The sequence below is a fragment of the Lutra lutra genome, chromosome 4 (assembly GCF_902655055.1).
Source record: "Lutra lutra chromosome 4, mLutLut1.2, whole genome shotgun sequence".
Taxonomy (NCBI): Eukaryota; Metazoa; Chordata; class Mammalia; order Carnivora; family Mustelidae; genus Lutra; species Lutra lutra.
The window spans coordinates 170,555,997-170,575,263 of record NC_062281.1 but is presented as its reverse complement, the minus strand read 5'-3'; the positions used below and the strand labels follow the sequence as shown (position 1 = coordinate 170,575,263).

Genomic DNA, 19,267 nt, shown 5'->3' with positions numbered 1-19,267 from the left:
GTGTGTGTGTGACAGACCTCCACTCAGTCAGCCCAGGCTCTCCTGGCTTCAGAAACATCTGGAGTCCTTTTCTGGTGGAACCCTTGCCCAACCCCCAGCTGGACAACCCTCTTTGTTGGTGTGTCCCCCTTCCTCAGAGGCTTGGCATTGGGAGTTATCAGCCCCTGGAGAAGGCGAGTGAAGTGGGCACCTTTAGAGGGTCTTTGATCCAGAAACATTCAGAAAGACTGTGATGGTTCTCTATGTGTGTATGGCACGTACACACATCACACGCTGACACATGTGTGCACATGAGCCAGTGGGCTTGGGTCTGCAGCTCTCAAACTTCTTCCACATTGACGGTGGCCCATCCACAGTCCGGTGAGGGGGTCAGTGAAAGGACTGATACCCATTTTACAGACTAGGAAGCTGAGGATGAGAAAGAGTCGTGCCTTGTTCAAAGGCAAATAAAGGCGGTAGAGCTGAGATTCAAAACCACCATCCCTACATCTTAGCCTCCAATCCTTCTATGTTTCACCGCAGCTGGAGCTTTGAGCCCAGAAGGCGGCTCAGACCAGCGGGGCTTGGATTCACGCCCCGCTACCCACCCCACGGGGTCGCGCCAAAGCCACGCCTCCCCTGAACCGTCGCTGGGGAGAAGGGAGAAAGCGGCCACAGCGTGTCTCTTTAATGCGCGCCCCAGAGGCCCAGCGCGCCCCCGCCACTATAACTGGAGTGCATGGAGAGGGCTGCGCTCAGAGGAAGGAGGGCGGGCGCTGGGCACCCGTTGACCGACTTTTTCAAGTGCGATCTGCGCCCGTCCGGCCCACGTCCCGCCCCCATGGACCTGCCCCAGGGCGCCTACAGCTGAGGACCCGACGCCCGCCGGGCTGCGGGCCGGGCTGCACCCCGCCGCCCCAAAGGGCACCCGCGTGCTGCACAGGCTCCCCGCGCCTCTTCCCGCGGCGCTCGCCGTCGGGCGAGGGCTCCGCCGCCGCCACGCCTCGCGCCCCGCGCCACCCGCCCCATGCTGGTGCACACTTACTCCGCCATGGTAAGTAGTCTCGGGGCGCGGGATCAGGGAACCTGAGCGCCCGGACCTGCCGAACCTCCACCTCCAAAGAAATCTCGGCAGGAGGGGGCCGCAGGGACTCCGCCAGCTGCGAACCGTGCGGGTGCGCGCGGGACACCGCTGTCCTAGCTCGAGGCTCCCGCGCCCGCGGGCCCCTCCGAGCTAGACCTCAGGCCCCGCGACGCCCGGGCAGGACGGCAGCCGGATCCCCGCGAGCTGAGGACGGTCCTCTCGGGCCGGGGTCGTTCAGCTGCCAGCGGGTCGCCTAACGCTCCCCTCTCCTTCCCCAGGAGCGCCCCGACGGGCTGGGCGCAGGGGCGGGCGCGGCCCGCCTATCGTCTCTGCCCCAGGCGGCCTATGGGCCGGCGCCACCGCTCTGCCACACGCCAGCCGCCGCCGACTTCCAGCCGCCCTACTTCCCACCGCCCTACCCGCAGCCGCCACTGCCCTACGGCCAGGCGCCCGACGCCGCTGCAGCCTTCCCCCACCTGGCCGGGGATCCGTACGGCGGCCTGGCGCCCCTGGCACAGCCGCAACCTCCACAGGCCGCCTGGGCTGCGCCCCGCGCCGCCGCCCGCGCCCACGACGAGCCACCCGGCCTGCTGGCGCCGCCCGCCCGCGCCCTGGGCCTAGACCCGCGCCGCGACTACGCCGCCACGGTGCCCCGGCTCCTGCACGGCCTGGCCGACGGCGCGCACGGCCTGGCAGACGCGCCCCTCGGCCTCCCTGGGCTGGCGGCGCCGCCGGGCCTAGACGACCTGCAGGTGAGGCCCGAACCGGCCGCGGGGATTTAGGACTCTGGCTGGAGGCACGGTGACGAAGGCGGGCGTCCCACTCGTCTCTCACCCTGCCACCTCTCACTCATGACTCCGAGGAGGAGCCCCAAATCTGGGTTACATGCAGCCTGTCCATTCAGGCGGCCGGGCGCTGAGTCAGTGCGCGGTGCCTGGAGGGCGGCAACCCCTGGTGGAGTCAATGGACAGAGGCTCAAACACGTCCTTAGCTCTCTGCTCGGCCACGTGGGGCATCCATGGTCCAGACCCAGTCCGCTGGGGCAGCCTGCGTCTGAAGCGGAGAGAGGCGGAGGAGTTTTCTAAGGTTCAAAATTGTTATTTCGCAGGGCAGGGTGAGGTATCCAGGGCTCCAGCCACCAGGCAGTCCTGGCCCTGTCTGTGGCTGCCCCAAGGGTAGGTGGAGAGCACTGGGCAGAGCGGACAGCACCAGGACCAGTGACTGCAGGGACTTGGGAAGTGACAGGGGACTAGGTCCATAAGCCCCCTTACCACTGCCTCTCCTATTTTCAGGCCATGGATGAGACGGGAATGAGTCTTCTGGATCAGTCCGTGATCAAGAAAGGTAAGGAACAGCATGCATCAGCCAGGGCAGAACTGGGGGACATGGTGCAGGCTCCCCTCACACAGAACCGTTTTCTTCCCTGTGGAGCTTGCCTCCTCTGTGTCGCTGTCTTCTAGCCATTAGAGGGGCAGCAGAGGCTGGGGTGCTGGCCAGAGCTTGGGCAGAGGGGAGGGTTGGTGGGTTGGCCCTAGGGCCTGCCATCTAGGGTGGGCTGAGCCCATCGGACTCATTCTGCAGCAGACCCTCTGTGTGGCTTGGCCTTTTCCTACCAAGGGGAGGGTGTTCTTGTAGATCTGGAAATAATTTGCAGAACGAGTTAAACTACTTCCCTGTTTCCTAAGAGGTGGGAAAGGGGGTGCAGTTCCCATGGGTTTCCTTAAATGATTTCCACATTACAGTGCCTTACCATTTCTTAACCAGGCAAGATTTCCTTCCCAGCAGGACCTTGGGGTCAATTAATGGGGGGGGGGGAAGGCTCAAGGTTCCCCCAGGGAATTTTCTATCCTTGCAGGAGCCTCTTTCCACATTTAGGGTTGCGGGAGTTGGTGTGTGGATATCGTGTGTTACTCTGAGTATAGGAGGGCCAGGACCTGCCTGATCCTGGATGTCCTATGTGAGTTCAGGGTCCGTACATGTCTGGTATGTTCCTTTCCTAGGTGTCTTTCTGGTATTTCTTGGCGTGTAAGTGTGTTTCTGATGCTGAGTGTGCAATGCATGTCCACTATGTTGGTGTATATTTCTGAGTGTTTGGGAGTCTGTGTGAGTGTGTGCGTGTGTGTGTGTGCGTGTGTGTGTGCGTGTGTGTGTCAGGGTCTTTGTCGTATCCTGGAATTTGTTCTCTGGTTCTGAGGATCTCTGAGTATGCAAGGATCAGTTCCTGTGTGTTTTGGGAGGGTGTTTGTGTCTCTGCATTGGTTGGAGCCAGGGGTTTGAGACCTGCCTCCACTGGATTTTCCAGCTGGAGGACCAAATTCTGGACATGCCAAGAAAAGGTGAGAAAGAGATCGAGATGCAGAGGCAGAGGGGTCCAGGCTTTGGGCAGGCTCCATAGATTTGGGGCCAGTGCCCCAGGAGGAAATTGGTGACACACACAAGCTTGTGGTGCCTGAGGCAGGCACAGCTCCTGCAGGATTTGGCTCCAGTCATTTTTCAAGAGTGAACTCAAGCCCAGGCACTGTTTAGACTCCACGTGTTCTCACAGCGTTCTCACGGGAGACTGGGACTGAGAGGCTGGGGTGGGGGGGCTGGGGGTTGGACTTCTACGAGTGGGGCTGGGTTACCAGAGCCTGAGAGTTAGTCGGACAGCGTAGAATGTGTGGGGAGTAAGAAGAAGGGACAAGCTTCACTGAACTTAGGGGAGGAGAGCCTCCAGGTGTTGGGCTGTGTCACCTGGGGACGTGGATGTGGAGAGGAAGCCCAGAACTGGCTTCCTGGAGTAGTCACTGCTGCCTTGGCTTAGTGGACTTTTTGGACCCCGTGGGAAAGCAGAGCTCTGTCTGCGGGTGGCAAGAGCCTGCCCCTGGGCTGCGTCCACCAGGAGATAGGATCATGGTCCCCACCCCCAGTTCCCGACTCCTGCCCAGGCTGGCGGGGCTGGGGCGTGTTGCGGATCGGCTAGGCTCACTGACTCCCTGGAGGAGCCCAGACTCCCGCATTCGACAGTAGGAGCTTGGGAACCTCTGCCCTGGGGAAGAGTGAAGGATCAGCTGGGGCTCTGGGCACCTTAAATTCCAACCCCCAGGCCAGAGCCAGGACTGGGAACTGGCTGCGAGGAGGCGCTGAATTGCCCTGAGTTGGTTTCTCTCAAAGGACATCAGCTGTCATAAATTCTGGGTCCTAGGTGTGCGCCGGAATCCCCAACAGCGGTCCCAGGACCACAGTGAGGGCAGTCGGGGGTGTCGCCAGTGCGGCCCGTGGGGTCCGGCGGGGCTGATGTGGGCGCTGGCGCTGCGCTGGGGGTCCCGGGCGCGGGCGTGCACACCGGCCGTACCGCGGTGCCAGCCTGTCGGTGGCCGAGCGCCGCGAGATGGAGCGCGGGGACCTGGGCGCGCCACCCCGGGCGACGAGTCACAACCTGGAGCGCGGCGGCAAAGGTCCAGGGGTGCAAGCCCGAGGCTTCCTGAGGAGGGAAGCGCCTGGTTCGCTAGCCGCGAGCTCGGCCTTCCACCCGCGCGCCGCGCCTTAGGGAGGAGAGAGGGTCAGTACTGACGCTTTCGAGCTTTGCAAACGCCGAGGCAGAGCTGGTCCCCGAAGGTCCTCGCCTAAGGGGCCGCATGGACGAGCGACGGCGCCGAGCCGCTGCGGCTAAGCAGGTGGGCCGGCCAGAACCCGGCGCGCAGCGGGCAGTTTTCGCCTGGGACTTCCGCCGTCACTGCGGGACTCGGTGTCGTGGATTAGCGTCCTTCTTCGGCCTCAGGCATCGAGAGCCCCTGTAACATCCTGAAGCCCTCTGGCGCCCGCCGGAGGTAGTGGGGGACCCAGCGGCCCCCGTGGACCCTGGAATGATAGGAAGTCATTTTGGGCTCGCTGAAGCATCCGATTCCTCCAGCAGCTCCAGGCCCTGGCGGGAGGGACAGCTGAGGTTGAGGCCGGGCAGTCGAGGCCCTGGGTGCGAAATTGCAGCCACCCCGGCCCTACTCCTGAAGCCGTCTTCCTATCGCAGATGTATCGCCCGAGAGGGAAGCTTGGGAGCTCTCGAGGGTCCAGACCTTGCTTGTAAAACTTTCCATACCCCAAGCACTTACTTGTCCTGGGGAGAGGGGAAGCGAAGCCTCTGCTCCGCCATCACTTCCCTGTTGGCTGCCCCTTGCAGCCACGGTGTGGGGCCAGAGGCGGCAGATGGAGCCGAGGCAGACCCAAGGAGAGGCCGGGAACCCTCCATTTTCTGCCCACGTTTGTTACCTCCAGTTTCATAACCTGCCCTAGGGACACAGAAAGCGAGCGGGACTGGTGGGGGACACACACCTGGATGGGAATATTTTCTAGCCGAGAAATGTGGTGAGGGGGATCGGCACTGGTCGTGTGAGAGCTCAGGGGAGGAGCGCTGAGTGCCTGAGTTTGGGGGCTTCCTACAGGAGAGGTTAGGACGGTCTCCGCAGGTGCTCCATGGGTGCTGGTTGAATAAATGAGTGATGGTTTTTGAGGTCTGAGCGCATCGGGAGAGAGGTTGTAGAAAGGGCGGAGCTATTTTCACCACCCGAGGCACAGCATGTGCAAACGCCTTCCACTGTGGAAAAGCCAGCTACCTTACAAAGGTTAAAATCTGCCGGGGTTTCAAGTTCTGCAGCCACAGCTGGAGGGAAAGGGTTCGGGGATGAGAACTGAGATCAATTACTCCTCCTCTCCGGGAGAGTGGGTGGTTGCCTAGTTGGGGGCGGGAACATCCCCTTTGCGGGGCCCTGTGGTCGAATCTCAGGGTCTCTAGGGCAAGGGCTGAGGTAAATAGCCACCCTCTCCGCCGCGCCGCTCGGCTTGGCTCTAGGGGAAGAAAGGGAGATGGGGAGGGTCTGGGCTTCCCAGTGAATCTAGGCAGGACCAGGCCTCCGGTGAGTGAGTGAAGTACTCACCTCTGAGACAAAGATTAGATAAATAATATAGATATATATTTTAAGATTTATTTATTTACTTTAGAGAGGGAGGGAGAGAGAGAGAGAGCACGTTCGTATAGCAGCGGGGAGGGGCAGGGGAAAGGGCGAGGATCCTCAAGCTGACTCCTGGCTGAGCACAGCACCCCCGCAGGGCGCAATCCCAGGACTCTGAAATCATGACCTGAGCTGAAATCAAGAGTCAGACACTTAACCAACTGAGCCACCCAGGCACCCCAGGTAAATAATGTATCTTTTTTTTTTAAGATTTTATTTATTTATTTGACAGACAGAGATTACAAGTAGGCAGAGAGGCAGGCAGAGAGAGAGGAGGAAGCAGGCTCCCCGCTGAGCAGAGAGCCCGATGCGGGGCTCGAACCCAGGACTCTGGGATCATGACCTGAGCCAAAGGCAGAGGCTTTAACCCACTGAGCCACGCAGGTGCCCCGTAAATAATGTATCTTAATGCAATACTTTAGTATAAGAAGTACTTCCAAAAATCCACAAGAAACAAAAATCAAGGTTTTACATAACGAGAGGATCTGACCCAGCGCTTCTACATTCCTGCCGTACTTGCCTCCCCAGAGACTGAAAACCCAGTGCCCACGCAGATAGGGTTTGGATGATAGCTGAGGGCCACATAGGACAGGAGAGTGAAGGTTAGTTAGTGGGAAGGAAACTTCGCCAGCAGGCCCCACTAAGGGCAACAGAGAGGCTCAAGTGGGCTGGGAAGGTCTGCCTTCCTCCAGCCGCTCCCCTCCCCCACTCTGGGCCAGCGTGTGGGCTAAAAACACCACGTGCATCAGAATCCCTTGGAGGTGCTTATTTAGAAAATGCCAGATTTCGTGGGCACCACTCCACATCTACTGAATGAGAGTCCCTGGAAGTATGGCCCTGGAACTTGCATTTCTTTTTTTTTTTTTTAACATTTTTTTTTTTTTAAGATTTTATTTATTTATTTGACAGAGAGATCACAAGTGGGCAGAGAGGCAGGCAGAGAGAGAGAGGAGGAAGCAGGCTCCCTGCTGAGCAGAGAGCCCGACATGGGGCTCCGATCCCAGGACCCTGAGATCATGACCTGAGCCGAAGGCAGAGGTTTTAACCCACTGAGCCACCCAGGTGCCCCTGGAACTTGCATTTCTTAACAAATTTATTGAATTAAAATGTACAGACCTAAAAAAATCACCCATTTAAGAGTATGATTCAATGATTTTTAGTAATTTATAGAGTTGTGTAGTCATTACCACAATCAGTCTTTTTTTTTTTTTTTTTTAAGATTTCATGTATTTATTTGACAGAAAGAGAGCACACAAGCAGGGAGAGCAGGAGATGGAGAAGCAGGCTCCTAGCTGAGCAGAGAGCCTGACATGGGGTTTGATCCCAGGACATTCCCAGGACGCTTAACAGACTGAGCCACTCAGGTGCCCCTACCACAATCAGTCTTAAGACATTTCCATCATCCCCTAAAATTCCTCCATTCCTATTTGTAGTTAATTCTCATTCCCACCCCAAGCCTTAGGCAACCACTGATCTGCTTTCTTTCTATATATTTGCATAATCCAGACATGTTATATCAACGGAATAAATAAAGATGCCCACAGGTGCATCTCTCCTTTTACTCAACATAATGTTTTCGAGGTTCATCTGTGTCATAGCAGGTGTGAGTAGCCCCCTTTCTTCGTGTTGCTGTGTAGGCCTCCACTGCGCGCTTGAAACACATTTTGTGTATCCATTCGTCAGCTGATGGGCACTTGGGTTGTGCCCACTTTTTGGCTCCTGTGAATAATGCTGCTCCAATCATTCACATACATGTCTTTGTGTGGACGTGGGTCCTCATGGCTCTTAGGTCAATTCCGGTGGATGAAATTGCTGGATGTTATGGTAAGTTTGTGTTTAATTTCTTAAGAGACTGGCATGCTGTTTTCTAACGGGACTGTTCTGTTTTACATTTCTACTAACAACAGCGTGAGAGGGTTCTTCACCTACACTTGATATTATCTTATCTTTTTTTTTTAAAGATTTACTTATTTATCTTAGAGAGAGGGAACCAAGGAGCATGAGTGGGAGGGGCAGAGGGAGAGGGAGAGAAAATCAGATGCCCCACTGAGCGCAGAGCCTTACTTGGGGCTCCATCCCAGGACCCATGAGATCACGACCCAAGCCAAAACCAAGAGTTGGATGCTTAACCGACTGTGCCACCCAGGCGCCCCAGTATTGTCTGTCTTTTTTACAATAGCTCTTGTGGTAGTACCTCAGTATGTTTTGATTTGCATTTCCCTAATAACTAATGATGTTGAGCACTTTTTCACGTACTTATTACCCATCCATTTGTCATTTTTAGTGAGCTATCTATTCACATATTTTGACCTTTTTCCAGTTGGGCTGTTTATCTTATTATAGAATTACAAGAATTCTTTACATATTCTGGACATGCATCCTTGATCAGACATGTGATTTTCAAATGTTTTCTTCAAGTTGATGGTTTGTCTTTCAGCTTTTTTGGCAGTACCTTTGAGATGCAAGGATGTTTAATTTTCCTGAAGTCCACTTTATCATTATTTTCTTTTGTGGCTCATGCTTTTAGGGTTGAATCCAGGAACTCCTTCCCCAGCCCAAGAGCACAGAGATTTTTCTCCTATGTTTTCTTCTAGACAGAATTCAAATTGTAGTCAGTTTTCTGGGAGAATCTTTTGTACTTTCCCCAGATTCTGTGGTCAGACCGTATCTACCACCTGTGGACGGAGTGTGTAGACAAGTGTGTGGGTTTGTCTGACAGGTTGGACAACTAGGAGCTCTTGCATCTGTAGTGTCTTGGCTTCTGCTTGTGTAAAGGGCGGGGGGAGGCAGTGGGGACACCATGAGTAGACCATTCAGCCCTAGGAATCACTGTGGTGTGGGAGACAAACACCAGTGGTCCTGCTTTGCAGTCTGTGCTAGTTTAATTCCTGCCTCCATGACTGTCCCTTTCTTGTGCCATCCACTTCTCTAACTTTGGGTCCCATTGCTCTTGCCATTGAGGGAAGAGGCTCTGAGGAAAAGGGGAAGGACAAGCAGGGGGCGGGGAGTGAGGAGGGGAGCAGCAGAGTCTGTTCCTCCATATCCAGACATACATCCACCTGTCATACACCTACACTTAGCAGCACCTGTATTTGCATACCTCGGGCAAACACTCCATGTTTAACTATATGGACAGGATCAGGAGCCCTTGCAGGTACCCGTATGCATGTGGCCACATCCCTGCAAAACTCAGGGGGGCAGAAACTCTGTCTGCATGTATAGCTGGGACCCAGTCTTGTTCAGTGAGTAAGTGTGCACATGCACAGTCTGGCCCTCAGTGCTCTGTCCATGACAGGCATCGCGGTGTGTGTGGTCATTTTTGTGACTCACATTGATCTCTGTTTGCATGTGCACAAACAGCCTCATGCAGCCTTGGTCTCCCTCCCCTCATACAGAGCCTGGCCTCAGGGAGCACCTGGTTTGAGATGGAGGAGGCTGCCGGAGGAGAGAATTTTCTGTTCTTTCTGACTGCTTTCTCTGGCTAGGGGTCATGGGAAGGAGAACGGTCATTCTGCCCTTCTTTTTATTTACTTATTTTTTAAAAAAAGATTTTATTTATTTATTTGACAGAGAGAGCGCACAAGCAGGGGGAGTGGCAGACAGAGGGAGAGGGGGAAGCAGGTTCCCCTGCTGAGCAAGGAGCCCGATGTGGGGCTCCATTCCAGGACCCTGGGATCATGACCTGAGCCAGAGACAGATGCGTAACTGACTGAGCCATCCAGGCACCCCCCCCCCTTTTTTAAAGGCTTCTTTTTAGTTTTAATTTATCAATTTGTAGTTGTTTTTTTTTTTTAAGTCAAGCTTGAGGTATAAGTAACGTTATGTCTGCATTTATTTACATTTTGACAAATATAAACATTGGTTATGTAACCACTATGATATAGAGTAGTCCCATCGCCCCGAAGAAGTACCCTCCAGAGAGAGGGACACAGGTGAAGAGGGAACCACGTACAGGCCTGGGAGACATGGAGCAGGAGGTGGGCATGGCTCCCATTGTCTGTCTGTCTCGTGTCAGTGTATCTGTTGAGTTAGGACGTCTCTGCTCCTCACTCTGGGAGGGGGCTGGGACTAAGAAACGGGCAGCGAGGCAGGGTGGAGCGGAGAGCAGCATCAGAGACTGTCATCAGAGACTGTTTCTAATTAAAACATTGATTTTTGTCACCAGGTCTTTTTTACATGAATTTTTATTTTTCAAGATACTGCATTAAAGGAGCACCTCGGTCGTGTAGTCGGTTAAGCGTCCGACTCTTGTTTTCGGCTCAGGTCCTGATCTCAGGGTCGTGAGATTGAGCCCAGAGCAGGGCTCTGTGCTGATGGTGGAGTTGGCTTAAGGTTCTCTCTCTCTGCCCCTCCCCTCCTCAAATATATATTGCATTAAAATACTGTTTATCTTGCTTGCTGAGTTTTTGGTGCCTCCTTAGATTTTTGCCCCCAAGGCGAGTGCCTCACTTGCCTCTCCCTCGTTGCTCCTGCTCTGGGAACAGAGACTTGCCTGGGGTAGAATGTGTGCTGTTCATTCCCTCCACATTCTGCCCTTTTCCTCTTCTTCCACTTGCCCCATCTGTAACCTCATAGCCCCTCCCTGGTACCTGAACGGGGACCCAGGGAGGAAGGGCTGTTTTACTACCCATCGCTAAGACAGGGACGAGGTTCTCCCGATGCCCACCCTTCCCCCCAGTCTGGGCTGTGGGCCATCACTCTTCTGCCCATTTCAGGTCTCCACTCATTTATCCCACATGCACTGAGGCCCACTTGACCTTGATGAGGTCAGGGCTGGAGGGTGAGAGGGGCTGGGGTCGTGGGCCCAGAAAGCAGCCAGGAAGCTTTGCACCAGTGCCCGGTGCCCACACTGCGGCTTGGGGAGGAGGGGCCTGCTCAGGAATATGGAGACAGTGAGCCCTTCTGTGGGGCCCAAAGAGCTAGCGCGCTGGCGTCCCCCACCCCAGGCAGCATGGCACATCATTCACTGTGTCCCTTGTGGCCTATGCTGGCTTTTTAAATTTTTGAATCAGTTGCCAAGGTTTAAGAATCCAGAATTCACAGAGAAATCCAGCATCCTGGTTTCATCAGCAAACAAATAACGCGGGAGTTCTGGCAATGTTGGTGTGTCCTGCATGGTAACCCCCAGCCAAGCAGCGGCTTCCTGTAGGGCAGCACCTGTCCCCCACAGGCTTCCTCATTACCCCTCTTTGAGTTCTAGAGCTGTGCTGTCCACGGTGGGAGCCATCAGGCATGTGTGGCTGTTTGGCACCTGAAATGTGGCAAGTCTGAATTTAGATGGGCTGGAGATGTAAAATAGGCATTGGATTTTGAAAGCTAAGTACAAAGGAAGAATGTAAAATAGCTCATTAATAATCTTTAAAATATTGATGACATGTTTCCACGATAGTATTTTTGACACACTGGGGTAAATAAAATATGTTAAAATTAACCTCACATTTCTTTTTACTTTTTTAAAATGGAGCTACCAGAACATTTAAATTTAAATTTATATTCTATGTATATATATAATGTGTGTGTGTGTATACTATATATATAGTACATAGTATATATATAATATAGTATATTTCTGTTCGTCAGAGCCTAAAGGACAGATGGGGGACCAGGCAAGAGGGGTAGGCAGCAGCCAGGACACAAAATGGGCAAAGGAGAGCATTCCGTGGACAGTGCTAGGATGACTAAGGATGTGAACTTCGGAGTCTGTGATCAGAGTTCAAGACCCATTTCTGCTTCCTACTTGCTGTGCCATCCATCTGAACCTCTCTGAACTTTTAGTTTCTCCAACTTGAAATGGGGATGGAGAACAGCATCTGCCTCCCAGAGCTGTTTGTGTAAAACACTTGGTGTACAGTTGGCACTCGCTGAAGGATAAGCCACCTCATCCTGTCCAGCTCTGACACTGGGATCTGATTCGAGGGGCAGTGATGGCCATCAATGGGTGTCAGTGTAGAGAGTGATGTGTTTCAGAAAGATCCTTTGGGGCGGGGGCAGGGAGACCAGCACAGAGCTGCCCCGAATTTCAGATCAGAAGTGAGTGTCTGTGCATGTGTAGAGAAGTGGCTGCATCATCTGGGGCCCATGGAGAAAGGAGAGCTGCAGGACACAGTGACAGAAGGGATGTGGCGGGAAGGAGCAGTATGGAGGGCATCACTGAGGTTTCCGGCCAGGTGTCCTGATGGAGGGTGGGATTCCGCACATCCAGAAAATCCAGGAAAAGCAGAGGGGCTCTGCCTGGCTGGGAACCCGCAGGCCTCCTTACCTCCGCATTCCCAGCACACAGGGCTCAGTGAGTAATGGCTGAATGGCTGGAGGGCTCCTGCCTTTGAGACTGCAGTCCAGGTCTTGTAACTGGTTCTCAGTCTAGCAGCTGTGTGATCTCAGGCACACTATTTCACCTCTCTGGGCTTCAGTCTCCCCATCTGTAAAATGGGAATAGTAAACATAGCCCCCTCCCGGGTTGTTCCGGGGACTCAGCGACATGATCCGTGTAAAGTACATAGCACAGTGAGTTCCCAGTTAACTGCTGGTCTCCGGCTTCCCACTTAGTCCCTCCCGGTACAGACACACAAGGACTGCCTTCTCTCCTGCTTTCCCAAGGCTCTCACTTCCTTGTAGGAAGAGAAGCCCAGGTGGAAGCAAGTTCCTTGATTATTCTCTCCTCCCTTTGAGGCCAGGCAGGAGGATGGAGGTTAGACCACAGAGAGAACTTTCTTTTAGGGCCAAGAGTATCCAAGTGGGGTTGTTTTGTTTGTTTGTTTGTTTTCAAGTAGGCTCCACGACCAGCGTGGAGTCCAACACGGGGCTTGAACTCACAACCCTGAGATCAAGATCTGAGCTGAGATCAAGCGTCAGACACTTTACCGACTGAGCCACCCAGGTTTTAGAAAATTAACTTCTCAGAGTCCCTTCCCTGTCCTACACAGATTAGTGGACTGAGAGCTCTTGGGCAGGGGCCTGTGGGGGTGTATCTCTTTATTCCTGTCTCTTTGAGCATCCCACAGTGACTCGGCAGCCAGGGGGCCAGGGCCAGAGGCCTAATGGGGCCATAACCTTCCTGCACCCAGGATGTGGAATCCCAAAGTCCCCAGGCCTTCACTGATCTGGGGGGGTGGCACGTGAGGGTCATAAGCAAGTAGGGGGAGCTGAGGACTCCTTGCGTTTGTGCAGACCTAGCTGGGCCCTGCGGCAGTGACCCAGAGCTCCTGCCTCTGCATTTGTGGCTCTCTCTTGGATTGCACTTGCCCAGACTCCAGGACTCTGCAGAGGCTGTTTGAGTTAACAGCGCACCAGCCTGACTCAGAAAAGGGAACCCAGGTGCAGGAGCCAGACAACTCCGGGTTGTTTCCACCACCCCGTTAGCTGAGTGGACTTGGGTGAGTCGCGATAAACTCCGTGTGCCTCAGTCTCTTCCTCTGTAAAGCAGGGACAGTAGAACTGCCCTCTGAGAGGCGCTGGGATGGTTCGATGTGGCTGCGTGTCCAGCATGTGGCCCGGTGCCCAGGACACAGTCAGCGCTTCCTCAGTGCTCCCGCTCCACAGCTGGCCAGCGTCCGCGTCCTGCGGTCCCTGGCTCAGTGTCGTCTCTCTCCCCCTTGCCCTTGCTTCCATTCTGCAGTCCCCATCCCCTCCAAAGCCAGCAGCCTCTCGGCCCTCTCACTGGCCAAAGACAGCCTGGTTGGTGGCATCACGAACCCCAGTGAGGTCTTCTGCTCCGTGCCAGGCCGGCTCTCGCTGCTCAGCTCAACGTCCAAGTACAAGGTGACCGTGGGGGAGGTCCAGCGGCGACTCTCACCTCCCGAGTGCCTCAATGCTTCCCTGCTAGGCGGTGTCCTTCGCAGGTAGGACGGCCAGCCCACACAGTTCCCTGCCCAAATCCATGGTCATTTCAGACCTTCTCTGGGGCACAGAGAGGGGCCCGCCTCACGCCAGGTCACGCCTCCTCTCCATCTCTGTCTCCTTAGGGAACTGTGCATGTTCTGGGGGCAGGCCCCGGTCTCCAGCAGCTCCCACAGGTGTGTGGGTTTGGGGGTGGGGGTGGACAAAGAAGGCCGATCACAGAGAAAGGACGGAGGACTGACCTGTGTTGGGCAGGACGGGCCAGGCTGGTGCTGGTGAAGAGAGGGGGCCATCTTCATCCTTTGCCCCAAGAACGGGACCCCAGGACTCAAGGCCCAATCCCTGCAGAACACAGGCCTCTCTGGTGTGTGTGTGTTTTGAGGTCTGTGGTTTGTCTTCATAGCTGGGTGTGCGTCTCTCAGTGCACGTCCTAATGCCCTGGTGGGGCTAGGAGTGTTGATGTGTGTGAGGAGGGAGTGTGCATGTGGGTGTGTGCGAGTGCATGCATGCACGTGTGTGTGTGTGTGTGTGTGTGTGTGTGTGTGTGTGGTATAGGGGACAGTCAGGCGTATATGTCTCCATGAATGTGAGTTTCTTGTGTTGCATTGGCTAGAGTGTGTCCTTCTCTGTGTGACTGCGTGTACTTCTAGGGATAGACATATGTGTGTTTACACGTCTGCAGCTCCGTGTCGAGGCTGCATTTGTGCAGGGGTGAGGGTGTCTCTATTCCCGGTCTCTTTGAACACCCCAGAGGGGCTTGTGTGAGTCCGCGAGTGTCTGTACATCTGTACCTGGGATCCTGGCTCGGTGTGACCTGTGCTTCTGCACCCGTGTGTCCCTCAGGGCCTGAGTCTGCGTGTCTCTGTGCGTCTGACGATTGTGGTGTGTGTGTGTGTGTCCTTATCGCTCTCAGTGTGTGTTCGTCTGTGTGCCTGTTTATCTGTGTGTCCCTGGGTGACTGTGTGTGTCCCTGTGTATCTCTGCATGTCATCCTGTGTGTCCCTGGGTAGCTGTGTATGGCTCGGCTGGAGTGCTAAGGCACCTCAAGATTCGGGCCTATCCTTCCCTACCCAGGCTGTCCTCGCTGCTGTTGAGAGGATTAGAGGGAATTGAGCGGCTCTGGGAGCTGGGTGCTAGGCCCCCCAACCCCACCTTGGCTACGAAGTCAGTGAGGTTAGAAAGAGATTGGGACGAGGCTGAAAGAGGCCCCAGAGCATCCCCAGGGCCAGACCCCAGCTTCAGCAGGGGCAGGTGGGGCAGCAAGGGCCTGTTGGGGCCACTTAGCCATAGGCTTCTTTCTTGTCTTCATAGTGTGTGTCTGTCTCTCTCTGTGCACATCAAGGGCCAAGTCCAAGAATGGAGGCCGCTGTCTGCGGGAACGGCTGGAGAAGATTGGGCTCAACCTGCCAGCTGGCCGTCGCAAGGCCGCCAATGTGACACTTCTGACGTCACTGGTGGAGGGTGAGTGAGGCCTGAGGGTGGGTGTGAGTGTGAGTATGCGGGGACCTGTGTCACCCAGTGGGACTGTGGGACTGTCCCTAACACTGTCATGTATAAGGAAGGGGTGTGTGTGATACATGTGTATTGTCTTTATGTGTCTGGGCACGTGCACACATTTGTGTGTGTGGGTTTGTGGAGGGTTGGAGAGGAGTGGCCAGTGTTTGGGTGGGGTGAAGGGATGAGGGGGTGAGAGTCTCTTCCCTGGAGGCTGGGGACTCTGGGCTCGCTCACGTTGAGCCCAGGCTCTGGGATACACAGTGGGCTCAGGGGCCACCCATGAGCTTAGAGCTCATCCCCTATGGTCCCAATGGAGGGCAGCGGGCTTGGGGCTGAGGCTGCGCTGGGAGGGAAACCAGAGGAAGGTATCTATAGGAGGGGGTGGGGTAGAATGACTCCCAGCCATGGGGAGGGAGGTTCAAGGCCAGGCTCCAGACTCAAAGGTATTCAGGGCTCTGCCTCTCCTCCCCGCCAGGAGAGGCCGTGCATCTGGCCCGAGACTTTGGCTACGTCTGTGAGACTGAGTTCCCAGCCAAGGCAGCCGCTGAGTACCTGTGCCGCCAGCACGCAGACCCCGGGGAGCTTCACAGCCGCAAGAGCATGCTGCTGGCCGCCAAGTGAGTGAGGGCGCCCCGAGGGGGTGCTCTGGGGCACCGTGCACCAGGCACACAGAGGGGCAGTGCAGACGCACACACCGGGCAGGGGCACTGTGGACACCACTCACGAGCACACGTGATGTACGATTGGCACCACATGTGGGCACAGAGAGGCATCTCGTGGGGCCCGCCACAGGGCACACGAGGACATGCAAACATACCTGGGTTCTGTGCATCAGCAAAACCGGAGTCACTGCCCCATGACGTCACCACCCCCATTCCCACCACGATGGTCTTGCTCCCCCCGCCCCCTCGCCTGAGCCTTGCCCATCAGCCCTTCTGCTCCAGCGACTTCTATCAGGGCACCAGTGCTCACCCAGCCACAAGTTGGCCCTCCCTTGTCCTTCAAGTGACCCCCTTCAAGTCCTGTTGGGGGCTCCCCCACTGCCACTCCCATGCTGCCGCCTCAGCTCTGGCCTGCTGATCTCACTCCTGGACTTCATCCCAGTGCTCCCCTGTTCCCCCAGCGTTCCTGCAGGTGTCCTTCTCCCCTGCCCAAGAATCTTCAGTGTCTCCCCACCTGCCCCATTGATTTTCAGGCTAGGTTCGCTGGGGATGCTTTAGGGCCTGTTTAATGAACTGGTATTCCATTCAGATTTAGTTTTTAGAAGGGTCCCATTGCAAGAAAAGACAGAGAGAGGGAAGAAGAGGAAGTCTAGACTCCTTGGAGGGCCCCACAGTCTGGCGGGCACAAACCCCAACCACTGCGACTGACCTTCTCGCTGTCCCCCTGCCCTCATGTCTGCTACTTAGAATACCATCTGGTCCCCCATCTAAGGCAGTCCTAATACAGTCAGATCCCACCTCCGCCCTCGTCCTCTGGGACTTTCTCAGGCTCCTGAGGCAGAAGTGGAATCACAAACTCAAGGGATGGCCCTGTCTCATGGGACCTTTGAGGCTGTTCTTATCATTGCTGGAGAAACATATCCAGGGCAGGGCTCCCCTCACCCATGAGGCCTCTAACTCATCAAGATGTCCTGCGGCTCAGTCATGTGTAAAATGCTGACTGGGTTCCATGGCGATGCAAAGGTGAGACAGGGGTACATCCTCCCACCTGAGCCCCATGCAGGATGCAAAGAAACGGCTAATGGCCACAAACTGGAACAAGAGTCGGATCCCAGCTTCGTCACCTGGACAGGCCAGCCAACCTATCTGAAACCAACTTTAGTATGTGATGAGGATGATGATGACTGTGTAGGTTTGTTGTGAGGACTCAGATGAGGTGGCCAGTGGTTGGCACAGCCTCTAGGCCTCACTTCACGGTCACTGCCAGCATTGGTTCAGCTGGTCATTGTTCCCTAATTACTTCAAAGACAAAGCTCTGTGAAGAATTGGGTATTTGGGATGGGAGCGGCTGAGGGGATCGAGGCAAGTTTCCTGGATAAGGTAGTAGAGCTGGACTTTGAACGTGGTCAGGACATCCACGGGAAGAGACTATAGGGTATTGGCAAAGCCCGTTCACTAGCTGTGTGATATTGGGCAAGTCAGTCAGTGTCTCTGAATCAGCTTCCTTTTCTGTAGAATGGGTATGATCATCATTTGCAGACTTTTGACAGGGTGAGCAATCATAAATATATAAACATTGTCACACACACAATAGGTTCTTCTCTAGGCTCAGACTTTTGTCCTCTAATCCCCACCCTCCTTCTCCCACCAGGCAGATCTGCAAGGAGTTTGCAGACTTGATGGCTCAGGACCGCTCCCCGTTGGGCAACAGCCGCCCAGCACTCATCCTGGAGCCTGGAGTACAGAGCTGCCTGACACACTTTAGCCTCCTCACCCATGGCTTTGGTGGGCCCGCCATCTGTGCTGCCCTTACTGCCTTCCAGAACTACTTGCTGGAGTCACTCAAGGGCCTGGACAAGATGTTTCTAAGCGGTACGGGCAGTGGGCACGGTGACGCCAAGGCTTCAGAGAAGGATGCCAAGCACCGGAAGTAACTGTCTCCGCTACCTCATCCCAAAGAGGTTGCCAAGGCCTGAAATGAGGCCTTAGATCCTGGGAGTGGACCCGAAAGGATTAAAAGGCAGAGCTTGTGTCAGGCCAGAAAGAGAACATTCATCTCAAGACCCCTGAGCGAGAGGTTGGAGAAGCGGAGGTGGCTTCTCTGTGGCCGTTTGTCGAAAAGGGCCCAGAGCTCTGCCGTGTGTGTGCAGTTTTCTGACCCTTAATTGCTGGTAAGTGCTTGGACAGGAATGGCTGGAGAAGCCTGGTCTTGAGGCTGAGCCCTGTGCATCAGGGTGCCTGGGCAGCAGTGGATTCTCCTAGAGGCCACGGCCTTGATGTTTTTACTTATGGCCAGGGGGAAATTGTTAACAAACCAGATGTGTTGAGGAGCTGGCATCCCTCACCCCAGCATCTCCAACCCCCAGAAGAGGGGTGCTGGTGAGAGGCCCCCGTGGGTCCTGGAACCATCCCACTTGGGGAGAAGTGGGCAGGGGAAGCCCTCAAGGAGCAAAGATAAAGCACACATTGTAGAACTTGAATCCAGGCTGCATGTCACAGTCCTCTTGCTGTCTGTCCTATTTATTTATGTATGTTGTAATTAAATTTGAAAGTCTAAAAATGTCAAATGCAACTTATTTATCCTGAGTTGAGGATTCTTGTTTCATTGTTTTCTGCTTTATGCACCAAGATGTCCAGCTGGACCAAGATGGAGAGGGTGTGTTTGCTCACAAAGGGCTGGGGGAGGGCCGCGGGGCTTGGGGAAGAAAGATTATGTCAGAGATCATGAGGTTTTCATGAAGATTTTGTATTTGCTGTTGTTTCTCTTGACCCTATAATTGATGTACCTCTTTGGCTCTCCGACTGCTTTTTCATTCTCTTAATAAAATTTTTTCACTGGGTATAAAACCTCCCTGTCCTTCTTCAGCCCAGGCCTAGATTTGCCTCTCAAGTGGGGAGGGGCCTCTGAGGGAGAAATCATAGCGGGGGGCTGTGGGTACCAGGGTGTGTTGGGGGGCTGCAGATAGTGTATCTATCTGATTCATCAGTGTGGCTGTCATTTCTGTGTGTGTGTGTGTGTGTGTGTGTGTTTAAGAGAAGTGGATCCCAGGTGTGTATGTGTACTCTTGGACTCGGCGGGCCTGTGTCTAAAAGTGTCCGTCTAGCTGTAGGTCTATGTGATGTATTAACACGACTGTTGGTGGTGGGTCTGTATGTGTCAGTATGGATGCTGGTGACTGTGAGTGTCCAGTGCTAGTCTGGCTGTCTTCTTGAGGATTTCATTC

General features: G+C 54.8%; 1 protein-coding gene across 1 annotated transcript; it reads left to right on the top strand.

Moving 5' to 3' along the window:
* Positions 1-1,006: 1,006 nt before the first annotated feature.
* TFAP2E (transcription factor AP-2 epsilon) lies at positions 1,007-18,848 on the top strand. Its single transcript, XM_047727219.1, has 7 exons — positions 1,007-1,033; positions 1,342-1,815; positions 2,356-2,407; positions 13,664-13,886; positions 15,227-15,345; positions 15,857-15,998; positions 17,695-18,848. Exons 1-7 carry the CDS (start codon positions 1,007-1,009, stop codon positions 17,975-17,977), a joined length of 1,320 nt encoding a protein of 439 aa, XP_047583175.1. The 3' UTR covers positions 17,978-18,848.
* Positions 18,849-19,267: the final 419 nt, after the last annotated feature.

Coding starts and splice junctions, on each gene's coding strand:
- TFAP2E (XM_047727219.1), top strand. CDS start 1,007: ATGCTGGTGCACACTTACTCCGCCATG. Junction 2,408..13,663: donor TCAGTCCGTGATCAAGAAAG/GTAAGGAACAGC, acceptor TCCATTCTGCAG/TCCCCATCCCCTCCAAAGCC. Junction 13,887..15,226: donor CTAGGCGGTGTCCTTCGCAG/GTAGGACGGCCA, acceptor GTGCACATCAAG/GGCCAAGTCCAAGAATGGAG.